This window comes from Penicillium cinerascens, assembly GCF_028974065.1.
Source record: "Penicillium cinerascens strain IBT 15544 chromosome Unknown contig_9_segment0_segment0, whole genome shotgun sequence".
Lineage (NCBI taxonomy): Eukaryota > Fungi > Ascomycota > Eurotiomycetes > Eurotiales > Aspergillaceae > Penicillium > Penicillium cinerascens.
Window position 1 is genome coordinate 1,332,200 of NW_026695296.1, and position 24,100 is coordinate 1,356,299.

At 52.0% G+C, this 24,100-nt stretch overlaps 10 protein-coding genes across 10 annotated transcripts; 6 read left to right on the top strand and 4 right to left on the bottom strand.

The window, feature by feature from the left end:
• Positions 1-146: 146 nt before the first annotated feature.
• On the top strand, positions 147-1,861 carry N7498_007348 (putative nucleolin protein Nsr1; the record flags this gene model as incomplete). The annotated part of the gene is made up of 2 exons (XM_058454410.1): positions 147-1,027; positions 1,087-1,861. 2 exons carry the CDS (start codon positions 147-149, stop codon positions 1,727-1,729), a joined length of 1,524 nt encoding a protein of 507 aa, XP_058306659.1. The 3' UTR covers positions 1,730-1,861.
• Positions 1,862-2,512: 651 nt separating this feature from the next.
• Positions 2,513-4,001, top strand: N7498_007349 (uncharacterized protein; the record flags this gene model as incomplete). Its single annotated transcript, XM_058454411.1, has 2 exons — positions 2,513-2,645; positions 2,767-4,001. The coding sequence occupies 2 exons, from the start codon at positions 2,513-2,515 to the stop codon at positions 3,999-4,001; spliced, it is 1,368 nt and encodes a 455-aa protein (XP_058306660.1).
• Positions 4,002-6,226: 2,225 nt separating this feature from the next.
• On the bottom strand, positions 6,227-6,662 carry N7498_007350 (uncharacterized protein; the record flags this gene model as incomplete). Its single annotated transcript, XM_058454412.1, has 3 exons — positions 6,227-6,318; positions 6,374-6,578; positions 6,636-6,662. 3 exons carry the CDS (start codon positions 6,660-6,662, stop codon positions 6,227-6,229), a joined length of 324 nt encoding a protein of 107 aa, XP_058306661.1.
• A 1,321-nt stretch (positions 6,663-7,983) lies between these two features.
• N7498_007351 (uncharacterized protein) lies at positions 7,984-8,743 on the top strand (the record flags this gene model as incomplete). Its single annotated transcript, XM_058454413.1, has 2 exons — positions 7,984-8,080; positions 8,139-8,743. 2 exons carry the CDS (start codon positions 7,984-7,986, stop codon positions 8,741-8,743), a joined length of 702 nt encoding a protein of 233 aa, XP_058306662.1.
• A 728-nt stretch (positions 8,744-9,471) lies between these two features.
• N7498_007352 (uncharacterized protein) lies at positions 9,472-10,629 on the top strand (the record flags this gene model as incomplete). Its single annotated transcript, XM_058454414.1, has 1 exon — positions 9,472-10,629. One exon carries the CDS (start codon positions 9,472-9,474, stop codon positions 10,627-10,629), a length of 1,158 nt encoding a protein of 385 aa, XP_058306663.1.
• A 453-nt stretch (positions 10,630-11,082) lies between these two features.
• N7498_007353 (SDR family oxidoreductase) lies at positions 11,083-12,022 on the bottom strand (the record flags this gene model as incomplete). Its single annotated transcript, XM_058454415.1, has 4 exons — positions 11,083-11,268; positions 11,334-11,490; positions 11,544-11,651; positions 11,709-12,022. 4 exons carry the CDS (start codon positions 12,020-12,022, stop codon positions 11,083-11,085), a joined length of 765 nt encoding a protein of 254 aa, XP_058306664.1.
• Positions 12,023-12,571: 549 nt separating this feature from the next.
• N7498_007354 (putative MFS transporter) lies at positions 12,572-14,086 on the bottom strand (the record flags this gene model as incomplete). Its single annotated transcript, XM_058454416.1, has 3 exons — positions 12,572-13,830; positions 13,890-13,936; positions 13,992-14,086. 3 exons carry the CDS (start codon positions 14,084-14,086, stop codon positions 12,572-12,574), a joined length of 1,401 nt encoding a protein of 466 aa, XP_058306665.1.
• A 1,332-nt stretch (positions 14,087-15,418) lies between these two features.
• Positions 15,419-16,941, top strand: N7498_007355 (argininosuccinate lyase ARG4; the record flags this gene model as incomplete). Its single annotated transcript, XM_058454417.1, has 3 exons — positions 15,419-15,473; positions 15,547-16,377; positions 16,433-16,941. 3 exons carry the CDS (start codon positions 15,419-15,421, stop codon positions 16,939-16,941), a joined length of 1,395 nt encoding a protein of 464 aa, XP_058306666.1.
• A 2,942-nt stretch (positions 16,942-19,883) lies between these two features.
• Positions 19,884-22,487, top strand: N7498_007356 (potassium ion transporter; the record flags this gene model as incomplete). Its single annotated transcript, XM_058454418.1, has 10 exons — positions 19,884-19,920; positions 19,973-20,093; positions 20,159-20,295; positions 20,368-20,527; positions 20,582-20,739; positions 20,794-20,835; positions 20,906-21,350; positions 21,407-22,121; positions 22,175-22,218; positions 22,271-22,487. The coding sequence occupies 10 exons, from the start codon at positions 19,884-19,886 to the stop codon at positions 22,485-22,487; spliced, it is 2,076 nt and encodes a 691-aa protein (XP_058306667.1).
• A 544-nt stretch (positions 22,488-23,031) lies between these two features.
• Positions 23,032-23,508, bottom strand: N7498_007357 (uncharacterized protein; the record flags this gene model as incomplete). Its single annotated transcript, XM_058454419.1, has 1 exon — positions 23,032-23,508. One exon carries the CDS (start codon positions 23,506-23,508, stop codon positions 23,032-23,034), a length of 477 nt encoding a protein of 158 aa, XP_058306668.1.
• Positions 23,509-24,100: the final 592 nt, after the last annotated feature.

Consider the following 24,100-nt stretch of genomic DNA (forward strand, 5'->3'; position numbering starts at 1 on the left):
CACGGGTGTATTTGAGGGCTTGTTGGCGTTGCCGCACATTTTATCAAATCGCTTATCTTCTGTTCCCCAGACCACTGTACGTGGGATGTGAGGTGACCCGACTTGTTACACAGTGCTAACATTCTTTCCTCTCTGCAGCATACAATATGTCGAAGACCAAGGTTAGCACCAAGAGTGCCGACAAGAAGGCCTCCAAGGCCTTGAGCAAGGTCAAGGACGCCGGTGTCACCAAGGCCTCCCAGTCCCCTGCCACCAAGTCCAAGGACGTTGCCAAGAAGGTCGCTGCCAAGGAGGAGAAGTCCTCCAAGAAGAAGAGCAAGAAGGAGCCTACCCCCAGTAGCTCCGAGTCCGAGTCCGACAGCGACGAGGAGATGAACTCCTCCAGCTCCGAGTCCGAGGATGAGAAGCCCGCCCCCAAGAAGGATACCAAGAAGGCCGACAAGAAGGTCGCCAAGAAGGCTGAGTCTTCTTCCGAGTCGGAGTCTGACTCCGATGAGGAGATGAAGGATGATGCCTCCTCTAGCTCCTCCAGCGAGTCCGAGGATGAGAAGCCTGCTCCCAAGAAGACCGAGAAGGCTGTCGCCAAGAAGGCTGAGTCTTCCGACTCTTCCGACTCTGACTCCTCCGACTCCGAGTCTGAGGATGAGGCTCCCAAGAAGGCTGAGGCCAAGAAGGCCGAGTCTTCCGACTCTGACTCTTCTGACTCCGAGTCCGAGGATGAGAAGCCCGCCAAGAAGGACTCTAGCGACAGCGAGTCTGGCTCCGACTCCGACTCCTCCGACTCTGAGTCTGAGGATAGTGAGGAGACTGCCAAGTCCTCCAAGAAGCGCAAGGCCGATGAGGAGCCCGCTGCCGCTGCCAAGAAGACCAAGACCGAGGCCGCTCCCGAGGGTGCCTCCGCCAACCTCTTCGTCGGCAACCTGTCCTGGAACGTTGATGAGGACTGGCTCCGCAGTGAGTTCGAGTCCTTCGGTGAGCTCTCTGGCTGCCGTATCGTGACCGACCGTGAGTCTGGTCGCTCCCGTGGGTAAGTTATACATTCTTCACTACATCGCCGCTATCTCAGCTGCTAACTATATCTCACAGTTTCGGCTACGTTGAGTACACCAACGCTGCCGATGCCGCCAAGGCCTACGAGGCCAAGAAGGGTTCCGACCTTGACGGCCGTACCATCAACCTGGACTACGCCACTGGCCGCCAGAACAAGCAGGAGGGTGGTGACCGCGCCCAGGCTCGCGCCGGCAAGTACGGTGACCAGACCAGCCCCGCGTCCGACACTCTCTTCGTCGGCAACCTGCCCTTCAGCGCTTCCGAGGATGCTCTCCGTGACATGTTCTCCGAGCAGGGCTCCATCCTGGGCATCCGCCTGCCTACTGACCCTGAGTCTGGCCGCCCCAAGGGCTTCGGCTACATCCAGTTCGCCTCCATTGACGAGGCTAAGACCGCTCACGGTGCCCTCAACGGTGAGGAGCTCGAGGGCCGTTCCCTCCGTCTGGACTTCAGCACCCCCCGCCCCGCTAACGGTGACCGTGGCGGCTTCGGTGGTCGCGGCGGTGGCCGTGGTGGTGGTTTCGGTGGCCGCGGCGGTGGTGGTCGTGGTGGTGGCCGTGGCCGCGGTGGCTTCGGTGGCCGCGGCGGTGGCAGTGGCTTCGGTGGTGGCCGTGACGGTGGCTTCAACAAGGCCAAGGGCAGCATCCCTGAGTTCAAGGGCAGCAAGATCACTTTCTAAGCTTGTTACTGACTGTATTTTGCTATTACCACATGGGTGTTAATGGGCCATCGGAGGCCCCGGTATCTAAAAAAGTTGAGTGTACTCGATAGTTTAGGATGAGCAAAGTAATCTCATATTTCCACATATTTACCTCGTTCCAATGTTCCATTTCTGTAAAGTTGGAAGTGTAAGAGTGTTATACTGCCACTGGCCACCGCCCGACCCCGCATCTCAACATGTCTGCATGTTGTCGCGCTTTCATTGAAGACCTCCTTGGGCACGTCAAATTCTCCGATTTCTCGTGAAATCCGGATTCTACTTCTAATCCTCTCTTTTTATCTTCTATACTGTATTCTTATATTTCTGTTTCCGTTCACGTTCCCGGTGTTGACCCCTCGCCTCGGTGGCTCCCGTCACGGCTGCAAATCACCTGCGGCGTCTGCTGATCACCTCATCATCCACTCCTCCTTGTTTCTGCCTTCTCTTTTCTCCCCCTTTCTTCACCTTTGCTGGACTGTTTGGTTCTTTGCTTGTATCGCAGAACCTCCAGGGCTGAACTGGCTATATGGTTTGATCTGCAAACACAAACACAAACTGTCAAAGCAAGGCCAAGCGTATTGGGCATCAGTGATGGGGCCGATCGTCTCCACACTGATAAGATAACCTCATTGATTGTTTCTCCCCACACCTGACCGCTCTTGTTCCTCCCACCGGGTGGCCTGATCCCATCTGTGTTCCATCATCCTCTATTTCTATTCTATCCTCCCCATCTGCTCTCCCCCTTTGCTCTTCAACTTGGCCATGCAACCAAATCACTGCGACCTGCTGGGTCAGGTGCGCGAGCCCAGAGCCGCAAGTCAACTGATGCGCGATGGCCACTCGCGCGATCCTGGTCAGCCCCGACCATCCGGTGCGGCTGGCATGAGATCAGAGGGTATGTTGGCTTCCTTATATACCCAGACCTTGTACTTTCCCCTTGGTGAACCAGTTTCGACATGCAGACGCTTTCGCCTTTTTTTTACGCTTCAATATGTACTCACTGCAATATTACATAGACTCTTGGATCGAAGTATCATCGCAGCCGTCGTCTTCGTCCTTGTCCTCGGCGGCTACAAACGACGATATCATTACGACTGGTCTCCGGGTGGACAATCGAGTGAGAGGCATGTACCAGCACCGCAGTCGACGACGGCGCCTTCAACACCTGGCTGCCGTTACCACAGCCCAGGTAGACTACTCCTCGCGCGACACTAGCCTGGCTAGCAGCAGCCAAGAAGAATACGAGGAGAGTGAGAGTGAGCCCGATCCCAATTTGAGCAGTTCCAACGAGGATATGAATCGCCCGGCTCTGAGGGTTCCGCTCCCCGCACTCCCATCCAACCCCTCCGATGCAGATGCGGCCTCGAGCGATGATGAAGATGACGATGCTTCCACTGCGCTGGGCATGGGTATCAGCCCATCGCCATTTGTCCCACAGCCAAACGTATTTTCTCATCCACCGGCAACAAGTGACCCGTCCTGGACTCGTCCTAACGAGTCGCGCCGATCTCAACCCAGCGTGCTTTCAACCTCCAGTCGCCGCACCGCAATCCGCCGAGATTCATACCCACCTAGCACACGTTCCCGTAGATCACAACAGTCCCAGCACAGCCCCTTCAACATGATATCACCTTCCCATCACGCAGATCATGATGCTGCCCTTCGAGCTAGTCTCTCTACCCTCCTGTCATGTGCTGCTGCTGCTCGGGGTCTCCCCAAAGCAGACAATCAACCTATTTCATCTGGTCCTTCAGGCCCCGCCCAACCATCAACATTCCGCCTGGTTGGTGAATCGGTCGCTTTGGGCGATGAAAGCGGCGAAGGAGCTCACTCGCCGCGGTATACAGAAACCAGTCCCTCAGTGGGCGCGCCCCACCGGAGACCCCGCGCAGTGGCGACACCCGGCCCACCGATCGCCAAAGCCAAGCGCCGGTCAATGTCTCCCAAAGACCGCACCGCCGCACCCAAGAAGAGTCGCCGTGCAAGTATATCAGACTCGGCCGGTCCTGTCAGTCCCACTGTCATGACGTGGGTGATCAGTGCCGGCGTCGTGGTCCTGTTCTCTGCAATCAGCTTCTCGGCTGGATACATGCTCGGCCGCGAAGTAGGCCGCATCGAAGCTGGCATGATGGGAGATGGCAGTGTCCCTGGCGCACGCTCATCAGCAGCCTGTGGGCAAGAAGCCGTCCGCGGAGGACTGCGGCGCTTCCGTTGGGGAACTGCTGCCGCGACCTCTGCTAGTCTGGCATGAATAATGCCCGTCACGAAGTGAAACGGTCATGAATGAAATGCTTATGACAAGAGTGTTACGACGCCTGGTGGACGCAAGAGCGTCTGCCACTATAATTCCTTTTCTGCCTCGAAACACTCCACGTTCCCTGGTGCTCTTTTGTTATTGTGTTTTTGTTTCCAGTCAGCAGGGGTGGGACGGTGGTTGTTGATCTGCTGCCTGAAAAAATTGGGTCACCTTGTCTCTCGTTGTGGTGGCTTTTGCCACTGGTGTCGTGGAGTTTAGGGGGTGCATCTCGTTAGGTTGGTCTTTGGTGGCCTTGGTGATATTTTGTCGACCTTCAATCTATACCCTGTTATATTGTTGTCCCTCGATAGAAACGTTTGCAAGGGCAATGATTTTTCAGTAAGAACTAAGATAACAGTAAGAGGTGTAAGTCCTGTTGAGTCAGCCTTGGGATATGCTGGCTTCACATCTGGAAATCATAATTCTCAACCATGGTCCGTAACGTAGAGAACTGGACAGAGAATTGTACCTCCTGAGCAGCCAAAGCGAGGCGAAGAGAAATGGCAATAGACCGAGTGAGGGCTCGACGGGAGCACAATTACCTTTCCCTGCACCTCATCCCGTCAACCTTGGAGAAGGAAGGCACCAAGCTCCCCTCGCATCCGATACAACCCAGAATCACACCCTGCTATCCCTTCATAGTGCCGAACTCGAACCATAGCTCCACTCACCCACTCTCGCACTCAAATCCCTAAACCATCTCACCACGAATATCACATAATAAAAACCAAATAATTTCTGCAGGTACGCACTACCGTAGCATCTCAAACCGTGCCGCAGAGCGTCTGGAGACGTCACCAAACCCCGTGCAGATCAAATAGATCCCCACCCTCCAAAAGCCGACGTAGATCCGCAAATCACAACCACCCCCCTATCCCCCCTATCTCTCTATATCCGAACATCGAGCATCCGACGTACCTGCAGCTAATGCAATATGCAACAATCCGTTTCAGACAATGGATTGTGGATCGGAGAAAAAGCCACCTCCAGGTGCAAAGAATCGTAGCCTCGTGTACAACGCCGTAGGACCGTTGCAGAAAATCCCACCGTCCCGGCTAGGCGCGCCACGTCGTAGCCCGCGTATACGGAGCCGCCATTGACTGGAACTGCGATTGACATCGTCGGGGTTACTTCGACCTTTACTTTTTGTTTTATTGAATACCACACGTCATCGGAAACAAGATAGGGGAGGCAAGGCTAGGCAAGGCACCGTTGCACGTCACACGACATAATCCCGTCGCCTCGCTCTGAATGCGGTGTTTAAATGCGAGGCGACTTGGAATCTCAATTGCAACGTACGGGGCGCATTATTGGACCCGCTCGGGTCGGGCCTCTGGTCCTCACTACCCGGACGCGTGGAGTTCGGATCTTCATTTCCTGGGGGAACGTCTTCTTTGCTTTGTATGAATTGAGACTATTTCTGCGGCTTTTCGGCAATTAGTTGCCACCTGGACAAAGGTGGGTTTTCTGGTATTTGTGTACACACAGGACGAGCTATCGGTGACCTGCAGGGTTGGGCTCCGCTGGGGGTGAGTGCGGAGGGGATGATCTTTGCTGTGTGTGGGGGATGATTTACGTAGGGGTCAATGCGAGTCATTGCTAAAGGTCGGTGTTTGCCTTTTTTGCTTTTGGTGGCTACGTGGCCCGGATACCTGGTTATGTGCCCTGTGTCTTGGATCCTGTGTGAGGGTTGCAATGGGGCCATGGGGACAACGATGGGGCGCTACCTATCTAGTGGAGGGTTGTTGATAGGGGGTCGTCCGGGTTGGGAAGTGGTTCGCGAGTCTGAAACCGGGTATGATGCGAGGTCCACTTTGAGAGGCGTTCTATTTTGGTTTTAAGGTGTGGTGGAGATCTGGTTGAAAGTCCGAATTGTGTTTGTATGAACATCTGCTATGTACATGAATGATATGCCCCCAATATGTATCCCGCTTCCCTTACCCATAGGAATTGAAAAACGCCTCGCTCGTCAGAGATGAAGTGGGCTTGGCCACAAGATAAAAACAAAATAAAGGAAATCAGGTCAAGATCCCCCGCTCGTTGGGGCCTGAGTGTGGTCGTGTGTTCAGATAGATAAATAACAGTGGATACCTCAATTGTGAAAGTACATAATAAGAGAATCGAAGATGGTCGAGGATACCGCGTCGTATATGTAGCAAGAAAGGAAAATAAAGAGTGACTCAGGCGGTCGCCTCAGATCGTCGACGATATTTTAAATCGTCCCGGCTGAGAAACCGGCGAAGTTTGGAAACGAAGCGACCGGATAGACAGTCTATGAAACCGTTAATGATGATGATAATGCGGAAGAGGGAAGCAGACGAACGTACCATGGCTTCGTGGCGCGCAGGCCGGCTCTTGGGGCTGTGTGGTATACGCTGCAGCCCAGTAGCCCGTGTGGCGGTAACCGGTGAAGGTGCAGCTGTTAGGATTGTATTGTGGCTGCAGGGCCGCAACGTGCGGATAGAGCTCCGCTAATGGGGAGAGCAGCTCATCTGGAGGCGGCGAGCGCCGGCTGTCGATGCTCGGTCGGGACTATCCAAACACGTCAGTGATACCGGGAAATGCAAGTTGAAGTCAGGGTTGACGTACGTAGAGTTCGTAATTCGTCTTATACATGGTGTCTGTATGTGTGGAAGGAAGACGTGGAATGCGGAGAAACGGACAAGGCCGACGGTGTCCAGTCACACTTTGGAGTTGGACAGGTTTGCAGGGTGGCTCAGTCGACAAGATCTTGGAATCTGCAGATGAGATGTTGAGATGCAGAGATGCAGAGGCCCGCCTTTAAAGCGAACGGTGCTCTCTCAGCCGTACAGCAGAGCGGATTCAAGGCGGGGCAGGGTTCAGACGTCAATCGGATTTACAGGATGAACTAGCGAGCCGTAGTCCGGTGATATCGTTATCCAGGAACCGGGAGTCGGTCAAGAGCGGTGGAGAGGTCGTGATTGGATCGAGATGCGCTCGGGCGCAAACCCAGAGTTCGATTTGGTCGATTGCAACCGATCCATCGGGGATCCCGAGGATCGATACGAAGTGATCGGGGATCACGGTGCTTGGCAAGATCCCCTCGTTCTTTTTCTGGCCTCCTTGCATCTGCGAGTCCACGTTGTACTCAGGTACCACGTCACACCACCTCAGAACCTGTTCTCTGCGACATGACCTGTGACGGTGGGCCTCGTGGAGTCGGGCAGTAGGTAATCGACATGATGTGGAATCGACCGAACACACCCGTTCCGATATGGCAAAGTATTTGTGGCACACTTCGGCACTATACGGTGGGCCCCCGTCGGCAATGTCGCACAGATCCTAGGATGGACAATGACGAGCGCGGCGCCTTACGACCCTGGTCCTGGCCCTGGCCCTAGGTCGGATACCGTATAGCAGCGCGAGGCCTTCCAAATCATGGCATCCATGAAATGCCAGACGATAGTGAGGTGGAGTCAACCAAACTATTGGGACGCTAATCTTGGGAGAATCTGACGCGACCATACAATTGGACCACAATGAGATTGTTGATCCACCGAACAAGACCGAAGCCACAGCCACACATCCCTTGCCTCTTCGGGCCAAGCGCACGAGCCACATGCTCGGCCACGCCGTGGCGCGTGAAGTGGCTAGTGCAGACTCTGTCCATCTCGGGCTTCTGAAACTGTGGCTCAAGCTCGACCCTGTGGCTGGTTCCATGGCTCCATTCGTCGCCTTACTCGATAGCTCGAAGCCGTATCCACCCTGCTGCCCGTCAGGCCCGAACTAGCCCTTTGATCTTCAAATGTGATCGTTTTTGGCATCACACTGGCCCATGCGGGCCCTCGGTCTGTCCGTCAGTGCTCGCCCTATTAAGAGCCCATTCGCCCCGACCTTCTAGACTTCAATTAACCACCTTGAATCTCAATCTTCAATCTCCCCCCATCTATCTTAAGACACATGTCGACTGCCCAACATGTCACTGAGCATGCAGGATTCCGGAAGAGAGTGCTGGGAAAACTCTCCGCGTATGGGCCTGCGCGAGCACTACTCGCGCGAGCATCCCGCTCCAAGTACGTTGCCCTTGAATACTCCCCAAGACGCATCTTCTGAGACCGCTCCCCAATTCAGGATCTGTCGAGCGAGAAGCTGAACGCACCTCCGATAGGCGCGAGAACCGCCCCGTCGAGGGCATGAACTACACCGAGGCGCAAGCACTCTTGAATGACAGCGAGTTTGGTCGTGTCGACCCAACCGGCTGGTACCCGCACTACAAGAACTGTGTGCAGTATTTCATTGAATATGGCCAGCACAACCAGACCGTGCAATCAGTAGCTGCCTTTGTCAACATTCGTCTTCCATGCCAACGTCCTCACGAGTCTGCTGCGCTAGTCCAGTCTGCTCCTGCACCATTCGTTTCTCTGCGGCCCTATGTCCGTCGTCTCATCGTCACGGCGCAGGACTCGGCGCTCATCATGCGCGCATTTTTCGGCGACGACTGGGCCGCCGGCGTGGGCTGCATCTACAAGCAAGAGCGTGCCAACTATCTCTTCACCGCCAAGAGCAGCGGCTGGGGTGCGACTAAGACAGCTTACGATATCCTGCCCGACGAGCAGGTACCATTCCTTCGACCCCTGCGTGAGCCCACTGAGGAGGAGCTCCGGGCGGCCGAAGCGCGATGGAGTGAATGGCTGGCTATGGAGGATTGGATGGTGGGGGTCCGGAGTCCCTGGTAGGGGGAAGGGGACTCCTCGTGATGAGACATGACCATTTCCTTTTCTATTTTCAATCTTTGTCATTCCTTTGGGCCAAAAGAAGGGGTAGTTTCCGGCGTTGCAGACTATTGTCTAGGATTGGGATCTATGCATCTATGCACAATACCATCGTTTACATCATCATTTATTTCCGGATTCAGTCTTCACCTATCATCCCACAACAACCCAACCTCCCCAAATTGATCGCCGGCGCCAATGCAAAGGTGACAGTGATCGCCGGCGGACCCCCTGTCAAAATCAATAGTGCTGCACCGCCACAGGCACGGACGAGGGACCAGCGTGACAAATAGTTGACGTGCCAGCTATGGGGAAAATAAATTAAAGGTTCTGAGTGCGTCGCGTGCGGCCTAAATTAATTGCAATATAATTGTGTTTGAGGCCCCAACCCTCCAAAAGGACACTATTTCCCAGCCCGGATTTAGTTTGACTCGCGTCTCCACTCGTGATCCCTGCTTTCTGACTCATTCCAGATGTGTCAACCTCGATATCAACTGGGATAACTCCCCTGAACAATAAGTCAATAGTGTCTTAGCTCATTCATCCAGATTGACCCGACCACCCGGTTCGCAGTCTTTGTGACACGTCTCACCACGACGCTCGACAATCCAGGTATCCGGGTCCGGCATTGTCCCGGGTCACCGCCAGCTACCCAAAGAAGGAAAGAAGGAAAGAAAAAACAAAAAACAACAATGGCACAACTCTACGAACACGATGCCACCAGCATCCTCCCTCATCTAGCAAGCAACCTCCCATACTCAATCACCTGCCTGCGCCGCATCCAACACGGGCAGGCCTACGCGTCCCCCACCGCAAAGATCCTGGCCACATTCCCGCCCGACTCAACCCCTGAAGGACCGTGGCTGGCTGCGCGGGTGGATCTCTTCCTAGGCCGACAGACCCAGATCGTGCTCTACAGCAGCCTGGAGTCCCACACGTCAATCGCCCCGATCGTCCCTGTCACCCAGAATGACGGGTCCACACCGGACACCGCCGTGTCCACTCTCGCGGCTGACCCGGCCGACCTGGACAAAGCGCGCGACCAATTACTGGCGCTGATGCGATACATCAAGGTCCATCTTCTTCCGGAGTACCTGTCATCGCTCCCTGCTGAATCTAAGCAGGGCGCAGCTGAGACCCCGACTAACAATGGCGTCCCCTTGATCCCGCCACCCTCTCCAAAGTCTTTCTTGTTCGGGTCTTTGCACACGGGTCTCTTTGTGCTGCTTATGCGTGGAGGTGTCCTCGCTAGCCCGGGCGCCGATGCGGACCTCCTGCCTGGCCTGCGCATCGATCGCTCCGATAACCCGCCGTACTATAAGTATTTCTTCCCGCGAGGTGTATTCGACACTGCTGGCGATGCGGCCTTGCCGGATGGTTATAGGTATCACGATCGGTTAGGCAGAACCGGTGTTCTTCCGGGGCACCTGGACCTTGTGCAGAGTCGGACGAATATTCCAAGGCCCAGGGAGCAGTTGTTGAAGATTCCTGGTGTGGCGGTTTACCATGATGGAAATGGTAGCGCGGAGGGCGAGGATGAAATGCCTATTGCGTGGGGATTCCTCGGTGTGGATGGTGCTGTGGCGACGTTGCACGTTGAGCCTGAGCATCGAGGGAAGGGATTGGCCCTCGTTTTGTCGAAGCAGGTGATGAAACAGGGGATGGCGCCTGATGGCGCGTTTGGGGCTGAGAGGTCGGGTATTCAGGATGAAGCAGTTCGTGCCAAGGTTGGGGATTGGGTGCATACTGAAGTTGCGCAGTACAATAAGGCGAGTAGGCGTGTGATGGAGAAGATTGGAGGCGAGGTCTTGACTACCGTTTTGTGGACGGTTATTGAGCTTTGTGATTAATTGAATAGTCTTTTCACAAGCAATCGTCCATTTGATGGGTCTGTATTTGTTTTTGCATAACGACGCATCTAACTCCTTCAAGAGGTTATCGAAGGATTCGCAAAAATATGCGTCCCGCTTCATGAACTCCTGCAGGACTTAGATGCGTCATTACGCAAGAACAAATTCAGATCCATCAAATGGACGATTGCTTGTGAAAGCGCCTTCAGCTTTGATCTTGTTCTTGAAGGTTTTTAGATGCCGTGTTTATGAATGAATGTCTTGTGTAGTTGCAATATATGGGTACAGAGCTCCGCTTTTCATACAGCTTTCTCCTCCGGAGCCAATTCCTTGTAGCATCCAGGCCGACATTCGAGAACAAACTCGCCAACAGGTCTCTATGATATGTTACTAGGTCGGCATACACGGTATGTAGCACATTGTCTTGCGCTGTTGGTAATTGCATTTGGCAATCTACCATGGAAGAATATGCCCATCGTAGCGGGTTGGACCCCCCTTATACTCCCACGACGGAACGTTGGCCTCGAAGAATTTGCCACTATCTTCTTTGGTGGCGAGTAGAACTTTCTTTACGAGACACTCAGCCGCTTCCTTGGGATCAAGATCTGCAAAGTCTGAACCCATCTCGGTTCGTGACCACTAGACATCAGTTAGCATCGTTCCCTTTTTGCATTTGGAAAGAGGGTGGGTAGGGCACGACGGACGCCAGGGTCGATGCTGAAAACGATGAATCCCTCCTTTTCAAGATATGCAGCATACTGAACGGTCATCATGTTCAGAGCAGCCTTCGAGATCTTATATGCCGGAGTCGGTGGGAACATATACTGAGGTGCCAGGGTGATGGAGCCCAAAGCCGAGGACCTGGCGAAACGGAAACTTAGAGTGGTCTTCGGCAGTCGTTTCCAAAAACTTACACATTGACGATAGTCTTCTTTTCCCCATTGCGGAGGTGGGGCAGAATAGCTTTGGTGACCAAATGAACACTGTTTACATTGATATTCCAATGATCATGCAAGTTGTCCCTAAAGGTGGTTAGCTATTGGCTATCCGCGAGAATATATGGGCCTTGCCCAACGTACATAGCTTCAATGCCAAGTTCTGCATTGGGAGAGGATTGCATGATGCCCGCATTGTTTATCAGTACATCTAGTCCGTTTGGGAGTACTTTTTTCACTTCCTCGTCAAATTTTCTCACACTCTCTTCATCCGTTACTTGCACAGTCAGGACGAGTGCACGTCCATTAGAACGTTCCACAATGCTTTCCAAAGCCTCGCTTGATTTCCGGACAGCGGCAATTACGACATCAACTTCAGTCACGGGCTTTGAAGCGAGGAAGGAAACCATCAAAAGGCCTAAGCCCCGGTTAGCGCCGGTGATGAGGTATGAGGCCATTGTGTGCTTGTTCGATGAAATAGCTTTCTTTGCGGGAGGGACGCTCTTGGGGAAGTTTGCGCTTGGGAACGAATCCAAGTATTTATGGCTATATTGGTTGTTGGGGCTAGCGCTAAGAGTGGAGATTGATTTATAATATATTTGGGGAATTGATACTCCCACCACCCCCCTTTGCTGTTCCCACCACCCCTAACCGGAATTCCCAGGCATATGTATTTTCTGCTAGCAGATTCCGGCCGGTTTTGTTAGGTGTCTATTCAATTCACGAACTCTGGTTTACTTAGTAAGATAACTGGATTTTCAGCCCATTATATCTCCTCTCCCTACACAATTAAACCATCCATATGCATCTCTATTTATTTTCCTACTTAAGTAGTTGACTTTGACGTTGAGTTGAGGCTCAGTGTTGAAACATGTCTGAAACGACTATGAAACGGCACTGAAACGAGACTGAAATGAACCATCTGCTTTACCGGTGGCTCATGGTGGCTGAAAAGTCTATTGTCGCAAGTTTAATAACTCATTATCATACTATTGAATTGTATACTCTTAGTAGAACCATCGGAAATCATCGCTCGCCGGTCCCGCCTGTAGAATCTCGGTGGGGATATCTTTCGCTCTCAAATGAACACCCTGCATCCGATCACGCTTCTTATTATCCATAATCATCCAAAGTCCAAGACACAAGGTCAAGATGATTCCACTGCCGCCAAAGGCAGCAGTGGTAACCAAAGCCGGGATGTACTTTGGTGCATCCTGGCTGCGGAAAATATTGGAGCTCACAATACCCATCAAGTTGGCCATTGGGACAGCTATACTTGTTAAAACGACACGACGACTTTCACTGGCAATGTTGTTGTTATACCAGACGTCTAGCAGAACGGATGGTGCCGATGTGCCCCAGGTCATCATAAAGCAGGCGAAATAAGCGACGCTCAAATCTTTCTCAACGTCAATGGCAGCGTAGATGACCATGCCAATGAACGTAAATAGGAAGCCTAGGGCAATGAATGGGAACCGCCATCTTGTCCAATCACTGCAGAAAGCCAAGATAAGCAACACAACGGCACCGGAAACGTTAGGCGCCACGGTGTACAAGTTGGTTTTGACGGTGCTGTATCCAAGACGATTGATGATGACTGGCAAAAACAGCTGGACGCCCTGGAGAGGCACTCCTAAGCAAATCTCAATGGCGATGATCGCCCAGCTAGTTCCGTGCTTGAAGATTCGGAAGGCATCTCGAATGTTCAGCTTCTCATCAATCACAGCGGAACTGTCAATCTGAAGCCGGAGACATGCCAACTCTTTCTCTTCGGGCGACAGGAATTGCGCCTTGGCGGCTGACATAGGCAGGAACCACATGGCGAACCCAGCAAAGAGGATAGTTCCGCCACCCTCGATGAGGAAAAGGTATCGCCATGGCGCTAATGGACCAGAGTGAATCCGGAAGACGTCGAACGCCAACAGACCCGAGAATGCGGAGGCAATACTCTGCGCAGCATAGAAGATAGCGAGTCGGCGGGCCAGTTCACCTCGGCGGTAGAAGGTTGTCAAGTAGTAAATGACCAAAGGGAAGAAAGCACTTTCTGCCATGCCCAAGAACCACCGAATGGCAAAAAGACCACTGAAGTTGAACGTAGTAACAACCAGAATAGTGTACGCGCCAAACATGAGCATCATCCATGGAAGCACGCGATTAGGCCCGAACTTCTTGCCTAGAAGTCCGAGGAACGGTGCTGTGAGGACGTATGGGATGAAGAAGACACTGAGAATGAGGTTGTATTGGTTGCCGTGGAGGTGGAGGGTGTCTAAGGTACATCCAGGAATGTCAATAATGTCGCTGAGAGGCAGAAGAGTAGGTACATACCTTCAAGGCCCGCGGTCTTTGCATTTCCCAAGTTGGACTTATCCAAACTGTTGAACAGATACATAATCGCTAGCACGGGCAGCAAGCAAGCGAAAATCGAACTTCCGAACCAGCGCTCGCTCCGCGCGAGGGTCGATATCCACGCTCGCGCTGGTAGTCGCATGGTGCTTAGAAGGCAGATCCCGGGTTTCCGACATGATTGCAAAGACGGGGTTGACTTGGAAGAATTCAGGGGAATTCCATCCTACATATAGATACAAAGACCCAGGGTCTTTCAGTACATCGGAGCCGTTATCGAAGGCGATCCCGGAAACACGAGAGAATTTACCTAATTTAGGGTTCGTCGTCTTGAGATAAGCCGTCGCTTGGGGCCTCTCCGCCCGTCAAGTGATAAGTTTGTACCAATGGGAGCCTGACCGAGCCTAAACATTCCGATCTTGTCTGAGCGGGGTTTCTTCGGATTAATTCTGCTACCTATCATAGATTCACCGTGTACTCGACTAGCTACGAACTCTTCACCGGGGCTCATTGGCTGTTAAAGCGTATTTGTTTAAGTCGCTCGGCTCTTACACGATTAACCGAGCACATGACGACCAGTATCAGAGCTATCGATTGATCGTGAGAATTAAGAGTTGATGGATGTCGCACATCTAAACCAGATAATGTCTGGCAACTCTTGGCTTGGAGAAACTTGAAGCAACGGCCAATGTTTAGATAAAGTCCAGCTAGTCAATGTTGCAATTACTGAGACTAAAACCCCGCACATTTGCCCTGCATCACGCCCCGACAACCGATGGCGGTAAACAGCTGCGCGCAAAATGGAACATGAAGTCCTAGATACTCAAGGACCAACAAATTTGTGTCCATCGATCAGGCCAATTCTTAATTTACCATTCGCAATAATACCGAACCGCTTTCTGAGTAAAAGATAAGATAGTCAGTCTCCACTTTCAGCCAGATACCGTCAGCTGAGCTCGAGGTCCCCGCCGAGGGGAAAGCGCGGGTTCGCTATGTTAAACTTTTCGTGATATTACCTGAGCAGCAATAAGCACTCTATGGACATTACTCCGAGTGATATGGATCGGGTATGAATTTACAAGCCTCTTGTTAGTAAATTGTGTAAACAAGTGATATGGGGGTTCCTTATGGCTGCTTATAGGAATGTCGCGCCGACAAAAATGGGCGGCGGCAACACACTCTACTTCGGGCTACTCATGGCCGCGCTGTTACTAAATGGTGAAGACTCTGTTTTAGTAAAAATAGAGTAACACTGACCACATGATAGTTAACTCATGGGAGCAATTCGAAGACGTAGCCACTTCTGTTTCTGTATTGTTTTTGCTCTGCCAAGCAATAATTATCAAATAGTCTGAATACGCCGCTTCTCAGGCCCCACTATTTAACTCCCGAAGCGGCTTAGCGCCCGATGATCGGGGTTGTGGTACGAGTCACCGCTCGGTACTTTATCTTCTTGTCTCTCTCCCTCTTTTCCCAATTCTTGCCAATTGACTCATTCTTAAGCCGCCAAAATGAGCAACACCAAAGGCGTCGCCGAGAACATGCTCTGGGGAGGTCGCTTCACCCGTAAGTTCCCCCGCTACTCCCGCCAATGGCCACTCCTACCTCCGATAAGACACTGACTCACATAAAATCACAGAGGGCCTCGACCCCGTCATGGAGCAGTACAATGCCTCGCTTCCCTATGACCGCATTATGTGGAAGCAGGATATTGCCGGCTCGATCGCCTTCGCCCGCGCCAACACCAAGAATGGCATCCTGACGCCACAAGAGTTCGCCGAGATCGAGCGCGGCTTCAAGCAAATCGCCGAGGAATGGCGCACCGACTCCTTCGAGGCCAAGCCCAACGATGAGGACATCCACACCGCCAACGAGCGCCGTCTGAGCGAGATCATCGGCAAGGAGATCGGCGGAAAACTGCACACCGGCCGCTCGCGCAACGAGCAGGTCGCTACCGACATGCGCCTGTGGCTGCGCGACGAGCTGCGCCGTCTGGACGGCCTCCTCTGTGATCTGATCAAGGTCTCGATTGCTCGTGCCGAGCAGGAAATTGACTACATCATGCCCGGCTACACCCACCTCCAGAAGGCCCAGCCCGTCCGCTGGTCCCACTGGATGCTCTCGCACGCTACTGCTTTCGCTAGCGAGCTGCAGCGTCTGCGTGAAGTTATCCGCCGCGTCAACCGTAGCCCGCTCGGATGCGGTGCTCTCGCTGGTAACCCTTTCAAGATTGACCGCCACGCTATGGCCGAGGAGCTGGGCTTCGAGGATCTTTTGTACAACTCAATGAACACTGTCGGTGACCGTGACTTTGCTATGGAGACCATGCAGTGGGGTAGCTCGTTCATGCTTAAGATTTCCCGCTGGGCCGAGGACTTGATCATCTACAGCAGTGGAGAGTTCGGCTACGTGCGGTTGTCGGATGCATACTCGACCGGTTCGTCGTTGATGCCGCAGAAGAAGAACGCCGGTGAGTCTCTCCACTTCCCCTCCAATCCGTAGGCTCCATATTGACAAGTGAACAGACTCCCTAGAGCTCCTCCGCGGCAAGTCCGGCCGCACCTTCGGCCAAATGGCCGGTCTGATGTGCACCATCAAGGGCCTGCCTACCACCTACAACAAGGATCTGCAGGAGAGCATCGAGCCCCTGCTGGACCACATCAAGACCGTCAGCGATAGTATCCAGATCGCCACCGGTGTTCTGTCCACCCTGACCGCCATCCCCGAGAAGATGATCGCGGCCCTGACACCCGAGATGCTAGCCACCGAGATAGCCGACTACCTTGTCCGCAAGGGCGTTCCCTTCCGCGAGGGCCACCACATCTCCGGTCGTGTCGTCGCCCTGGCCGAGAACAACAAGGTGCCCATGGACACTCTCTCGCTAGAGCAGCTGAAGGGCGTTGACGCGCGCTTCGACGAGGACGTCCAGTCTTGCCTGGATTATGAGCGTGCCGTTGAGCTTAAGGATGCCATCGGTGGCACCAGCAAGCGCGCCGTGTTGGAGCAGACCGCCGTGCTGAAGAAGCTGCTGTAAATAGAAGTTGCAGAGTTTATATCTCTGCGGGTTATCTCACGAAGAAAATGCATCGCGGTAATTTCGGTTAGACAAAAACGATCAGGTTTCATCTCACACAACTCTCGTGTTGTTTCGCACAGCCAGTGTCCAAAAAAGGTTTATACAGGTCCATCACTGGAGAACAGAGGACAGAGCGCGCACAAACCTGCTACAGTAGTTTTCGAAATTAGTTAAACCTCTACACTCTTGCAACTTTATCCCCGGAAAATAAATCCGAAATACGCTAACCTGTTTTAGTTCACCGCTCTATAATTTTGGTATAATGAGAGAGCTTACGTGAATACCATACAATTTATATAAAGGGATATACATGTAAACGCGCAAACAGCTAAGGAATACAATGCTCTAACTTAACGGGGTTTCATGACGATAGAACCACTGTGCTTGAGAGGTGGAGCTGATTTCGATTCATCCTGTAAAAGGAGTGAGAAACGAAATGTCTTCACAACACATTCAGCGCATCTTAGTGTAGAAGGACTTACGTGATAGCCTAAAATTTCAGGCGGTTGGTGCTAATAGAATGCTGGCACAGGCCCCTTGACATGTCCCGAAAGCCGAATTGCAAGCAACGATGGAGGCAGGTGCGCTGGCACCCATAGTAGCTCCCCACGTGAAGCCTGCTGCCGAATAACAAGCCATGACAACCGCAGCACATCCTGCTTGGCACACCCCGTACGCGGCAGGTCCGGCGGATACAGCAGAGCTGAAGATTAAGAGATTATGGAATACCCGTGAGACTCTCATTTGTTTTTGTTTTGAAAAAACTAGTGATATCTGGGAATTCCACGTATTCAGCTTTGGAATAATTCTGGTGTGAATGCTTGGAATAGCACCTAATTCTGGAGATGCAGTTCAGGGAGAAAGAGATGTATTAAATATATATAGCATAGAATCAAGGGATAACGTATTAGACCTTGCTGCCTTAATGGCCATTTAATGACGCGTCGACTACTGGTGGCTGTCCTCTAGGCCTATCATAAAATTTACCGTACCGTTCTTTCCGAGAATAAGACAAATTGGTTACTCACAACGGATATGCATCACATGCAAGGAAGATCCAAGGCTCACATTCCGTCCTTGCTCGATGCGGACTGCTTGTCTACGAACGACGCGGCCACCCTACCCAACGACAAAGTATCCCCATAGCCCATTGCCACTCGACCATTTTTGCGCGGCCCTTGGCAGTAGGTGCAGGTAGTCTAGATGGAAGTTAGGCAGTATTCCTTGCTGCGTAGATACTGATTAATTTTGCTTGAACGTCAACTATTCAATCATTGAACGTAAATCGGGTTTGCTATAGTGTCTAAAACAGATGAGTTGAAAGAACGAGCATGAGTGAGAAAAGCTTCCACGGAGATTTGATATGGAACCTAAATAGGCCATCCCTGATACTATCGCTAGCGAAATGTCGCTTTATATTCAGATATGTGATGCTTTCCTGCTTCCTTGGTTCTCATTCCTAAATGACCACATGGTATCCGTAGTTAGTGGCGCATGAGACGAGATAGGAACGACATGCCTATGTATTCTCTCTCGAATCGGGGAGGAAGAATCCGTTGCAGATACTCAGGCCACTCAGGCATTGGATTCAGTTGCCGGAGTGCCTGAATATATTCCCAGTATTCTGGGTACCAACCAGCATATTCCCAGTCAAGGATAGCTGTGACACGGCCTTCGTCGACAAGGATATTCCGTGGAGAGAAATCAGAATGAGTAAAAACGATATCATGGTTATCCATCAGTGCATATTTGGCATAATGCCGCAGAAGATCTGGTGCTGACTTGACGATGTCTCCTAGGATAAACTCGTTGAACTGCTGTTTGGAATCAAATGGACCGCCTTCAATCGATGCAATCTGGCCAATTATAGCCTGGCCACGACTTTCCCATCTTCGCAATGAACATCATGTACTTTGGGTACAGGTATTGTCGTTTTTGCTCCAATAAACCGAAGAGTTTGTGCTTCGTGGGAACGAAGATCGCCCGACTTCACGACGAGATCGTTCTCATATCGAATAATCGTGCGACCGCCCAACGAATGAAGAGTCGTTCTTTTTTGGTTTTCAAGTTTCTCCATTTTAAACTGAATATCACCGTTCCCTTTGCTTAGCGGATAGATTGGATTGTGATGAGTTGAGTGAAGAAAAGTATGGTCCGGGAGAAGAGAAATTGGCTCGCTGAGTAAGGAAAAGAGGCGATGGCGGGCCGCATCCCGCTAATGTCAGGGCGCCAATTAAATGCCCGGTGAAGAAGATAGTAAGAAGCAAACATTGGCAGGGCATTCATCACAATTGACCCGGCAGAGAACAAGACATCTTTGTATCCGGGTCCTTCCAGACTGGTGAATAAGTATTCAGAGGGCGGCGCAATCATAGGACTGGTTTACTGTAGATGAGGGCCGGGAGCCCTAGAAGATCTGATCCAATCAGAGCTCACATAGGACGGATTTATTCCAAAGTTTATAGGTATAACAATTTGGAAAACTAGTAGAGGGTATCTCCGTGGGTTATATTAGGTTATATTACGAAGAAAATTCATCGCGGTAATTTCGGTTAGACACGGTGTGTCATCTCGTGTTTTTCGCACCGTCAGGGTCCAAAACAGTATGTTCCATGTCCATCACTGGAGAACAGAGGACAGAGCACGTCTAAACCCGGTAGCAATCAACCTATTTGCTCCGCCATCGCGTGGACTGGAAATGTGATCTTGGCGGGTATCGCGCCGCCGCGGTGATTGGCCGCGGTAAATCCCGCAGGAGTAAGCCGCCACAGCCTCCCGCAACCGTGTGCGGCATTTTTATTAACCACGAGAACGTGTGTCTTTTTAAAGACGCGCATTTATGTCTCTCGCCATTTTTCAATATTTCAATATTTCAACATAATCCTGGTTAGCCCGACGCCATGTGGAAGCCACCGATAGACTTCCTATCCTTGCATTGTACGTGATCCTCCCGTTGGAAGTCTCTCGGTTATACTAACGAGCGCCACAGATGCATGGATTATTACTCTGGGCATTTTGAGCTTGGTGATTATCTATCCGTACGGTAATCTGCGAGCCATCGACGCCTACTTTTTCGGCGCGAGTGCATCGACCGAGTCGGGATTAAATACGTCGGTTTTTGACCTTCCCTTCGGTTATCCGTGGATGGATACTGACAGAAAACTTAAAAATGCAGGGTCGATGTCAAGGCCTTGAAGACCTATCAGCAGGTCTACATCTACCTCATTCCGATCCTTGGGAATCTGGGGTTCATTAACATCTTCGTGGTTGTGATTCGACTGCGTTGGTTCGAGAAACGCTTGAAAGCAGTTGGTGCGATGCTTCACTTCCTCCATGGACTGTTCTTAAGGGTCTTATGTGCTGACATTTCCCGCTAATTACTAGCTCCACACCTTTTGAGACCCCAGCCGTCTACAGCTCGTGATGTGGAGGTTCAGCTTCAAGTGCCCAGTGACCGGAAAGATGTTGCAGATCTACCAAAGACACCGGCCACGCAGAAGAATAATGAGGTTGCAGTCGACGAGGTTACGGAAAACTCTCCGAGGTTGGTGTCAATTTACGTTCCACCGGCACTATGTGCAGAAACTGATCTGTATAGCGGTTCCTCCGACATGACGATAGCCTCAGGAGCCATTTCAAAAAGCCCCATCCCCGACCTCGCCCCATTCCGCCAGACTATTCAGTTTGCCGAGGACCAGGGACCGTCGACAAACGAGAAAGCTCTTTATATTCCCCCGCCATGGAGGCGGGATAGAGGTGCGCCGGGTACACTGGCCTTTGTTAACTTCAAAACCTGACCGTTGTTTCCAGGTGATGATTTTGTCGGCATCGACGAGGACTCCATTGATGATTGTAGGCTATTTATTTCTCTGCCCACATCGAGCAAAGTGATCCTCATATGCTAACGTGCTGTCAATTACAGCGAAATCTGTCGTGTCCACCAACACCGACCAAGGACGCATGGAGGGGCTCCGTCGTCGCCAAACCGCAACGAGTATCTATTCCGTCACTACACGACCCCTCGAGCAAGCTGCCTCCATGATGTTCAGAGTCGGCGGATCAGCGGCTCTGAGTCGCACGTCAAGCTCACCGGCGAATAAACGAGAGTTCAAGAATCTCGCTCTTCCCAATATCTCATCCCAGGCGACGCAGAGTCGAAACTCCCAGTTCCACAACTTGACAGAAGAGGATCGGCAAAATCTAGGTGGCATCGAATACCGCAGCTTGAAGCTGCTACTGAAAATCGTGATCGGCTATTTCGTCGGCCTTCATCTTTTCGGCGCCATCTGCCTGGTTGGATGGATCCTTCACTCCGACCCGAGATACCGTGAGTATCTTGCCGAGTGCGGCCAGGGCGACGTGTGGTGGTAAGTCAACCATCTACCCCATCATTCCGACTCCTATACTAATCTTTCTTTAATAGGGGCTTCTACTCCGCCCAAACAATGATCTCCAATCTCGGCTTCACTCTAACCCCGGACTCGATGGTCCACTTCCAAGACGCAACATTCCCTCTAATCGTTATGAGCTTCCTCGCATTCGCCGGAAACACCTGCTACCCGGTTCTCCTCCGCCTAATAATCTGGATCATGTACAAACTCACCCCGGTAACCTCCTCAACAAAAGAAACCCTCAGTTTCCTCCTCGACCACCCCCGCCGCTGCTTTACACTCCTCTTCCCCAGCCGTCCAACCTGGATCCTATTCGCCATCCTATTCGCCATGAACGCCACCGACGTGATCTTCATCATCGTCCTAGACCTCAAAAACCCGGCTGTTAATAACCTCCCCGGTGGCCCGCGCTTGCTGGCTGCTATTTTCCAAGCCGCCTCGGCGCGGCATACGGGCACGGCGGTATTCAATCTGGCGGACGTTAATCCGGCGGTGCAGTTTAGCTTGGTTGTCATGATGTACATTGCTATCTTCCCGATTGCGATCAGTGTGAGGGCGAGCAATGTCTATGAGGAGAGGACGCTCGGTGTCTATAGTTCGGAGGCTACTGCTGATGAAAAGGACGGGAGGTCCTACATCATCACGCATATTCAGAACCAGCTGAGTTTTGATCTGTGGTACATCTTCCTCGGCAGCTTTTGTATTTGCATTGCGGAGTCGGGAAAGATTGCGGATACGAATGATCCGGTATGTTCTCGCCTTTGCTTGTTTGTTTTTGAAGCGTTGTTAATAGCTTCCAGGCATTCTCGGTCTTCTCGATCTTATTTGAAGTGGTTTCGGCATAGTAAGTACTCTTGATATGAATACGTTCAGGGGCTGGGCTAATTCTTTTACAGTGCCAATGTCGGCCTCAGTCTTGGCTATCCCACCGTCAATACCTCCCTGTCTGGAAAGTTCAATACCTTTAGCAAACTCGTCATTTGTTTCATGATGATTCGGGGCCGGCATCGTGGATTGCCGTATAGTATTGATCGTGCGATTGTTCTCCCCGGCGAGAACTTTATCGATCACGGAGACGACGGTGTGCCACAGAGAAGGGCTTTGTCGCAATAACACATGTGCAGGCCATTGACTGCTTCTCGAGTCAAGGTCATGTTTCTTTTTAATGTACATATATTTTAAGCTGCAGGGATATTGAACAGTTAGAATTTCTCCCGCGGTATACACTATTTTTTATCATTATGAACCGTGTATTTCTTCATCATCAGACCCCAGGGGTGCAGTGAAAACCACCTCGCCCAATTAAACCAAACAAAGAGGTCATGGATGTAACGAAGTCTGCTTTGGCTTCAAAGTGAATGTGCTAGGGCAGATCATGACCTGGGCCAAATTGCAATACAGACAATTATCACATTATCCTTCCGCAAAATACATTGACAAAGACGGAAAAGATCGATTCTTTCTATACAAGCCAACCGTAGGGCTCGGAAAACAAGTCATTAATATTCATTAGAGAATCTGTTTCGATTCATCCTTACAAGAACAGCGAAGGCGGCATCGGCCACCTCTCACGCGGTCAAATCCACCTAGAGGCCATACACTCACAGCCCAATCTTACCCCCTGAAATCGTCATCTTTGAACAAGAACCCACCAGACTCATCTTTCCGTCATCCCAACACCAACCCGATCATAGTTCATAAAACTCATCACATGCTCCGAGTCTGACTGCTGTCCCTTCTCTTCAGGCTCAGACGCCAGTACAACAGGCACGGAGTACCGGTCCAGATTCGCGCCCAGGACTACCCCGTCCGGGGTGATGACTCTGCGTGCTGTTTCGCGGGATGTGAGTTCTGGGGTTTTGCCGCTGTCTGGAGACCGGGGACTGCTTGTATCTGACGAGGAAATGGGGTCCAAGGATCGGGAGCCGGGTTTGTGGTGGAGGCAGGATTGTAAACGCGGGTTAGGATGACCTCTTTGGTTGTGAGGTACGTTGATCAGTTCGCTCTGTGAGTGGGAGGCTAGTTCGGCGCGTTGACGGTAGAATCCTGTGTCTGGGAGTTCGGGGAAGCTGGTTTCTTTTGGAATGGCGAGGAACTCGGGTGGGATTCGAGAAGCTGGGGGCGTTTGAGGCATGAGCCCTGGGGAGAGGGAACTGATTCCGGAGGTTAAAGTCGAGCCTTGGGATGGACTGGCCGAGAGGTCTTGCGTGCCCGGACTGAGTGAACTGACACCAGAGGTGGTGGTGTCTGCGCGGGATCCTGTGGTGGACGGGGTTGGGAATGGTGGGCATGGGAGAGAGCCTGAGAAGTCAGTGTTATAGTTCTCGAGGACTGTAGCTCGATTACATGCTTACCGATTAAGCTTCGTGTGGTGGTCCGCGGTGATAGAAGGGTTGTCTTCGCTCGGGAAGACACCTCTTGGTCATGAAAAGCTTGGGAGGACACTGATCGGTGAAAGGTGACGCCAACCATTGCTCGTCGCTTGCGCCGCCAACAGAGCCATAGGAGCAGAACACAGACCACCAAGCCTGCAACAGCTCCCACGATCCCACCGATCATGGCTCCTGTGTTTGTGGACTGAGTAACTCCACTTCTTGGATCGCTTGTGGGCGTGGTCGTGGCTGAGACAGAGGATATCCTAGTCGGACTGCTCAGACGGACTCCAGATGTTACCGTGGATGTCGCCGAAGTAGTCTGCGCTGTCTCAGTAGTGCTGGATGCAGCAG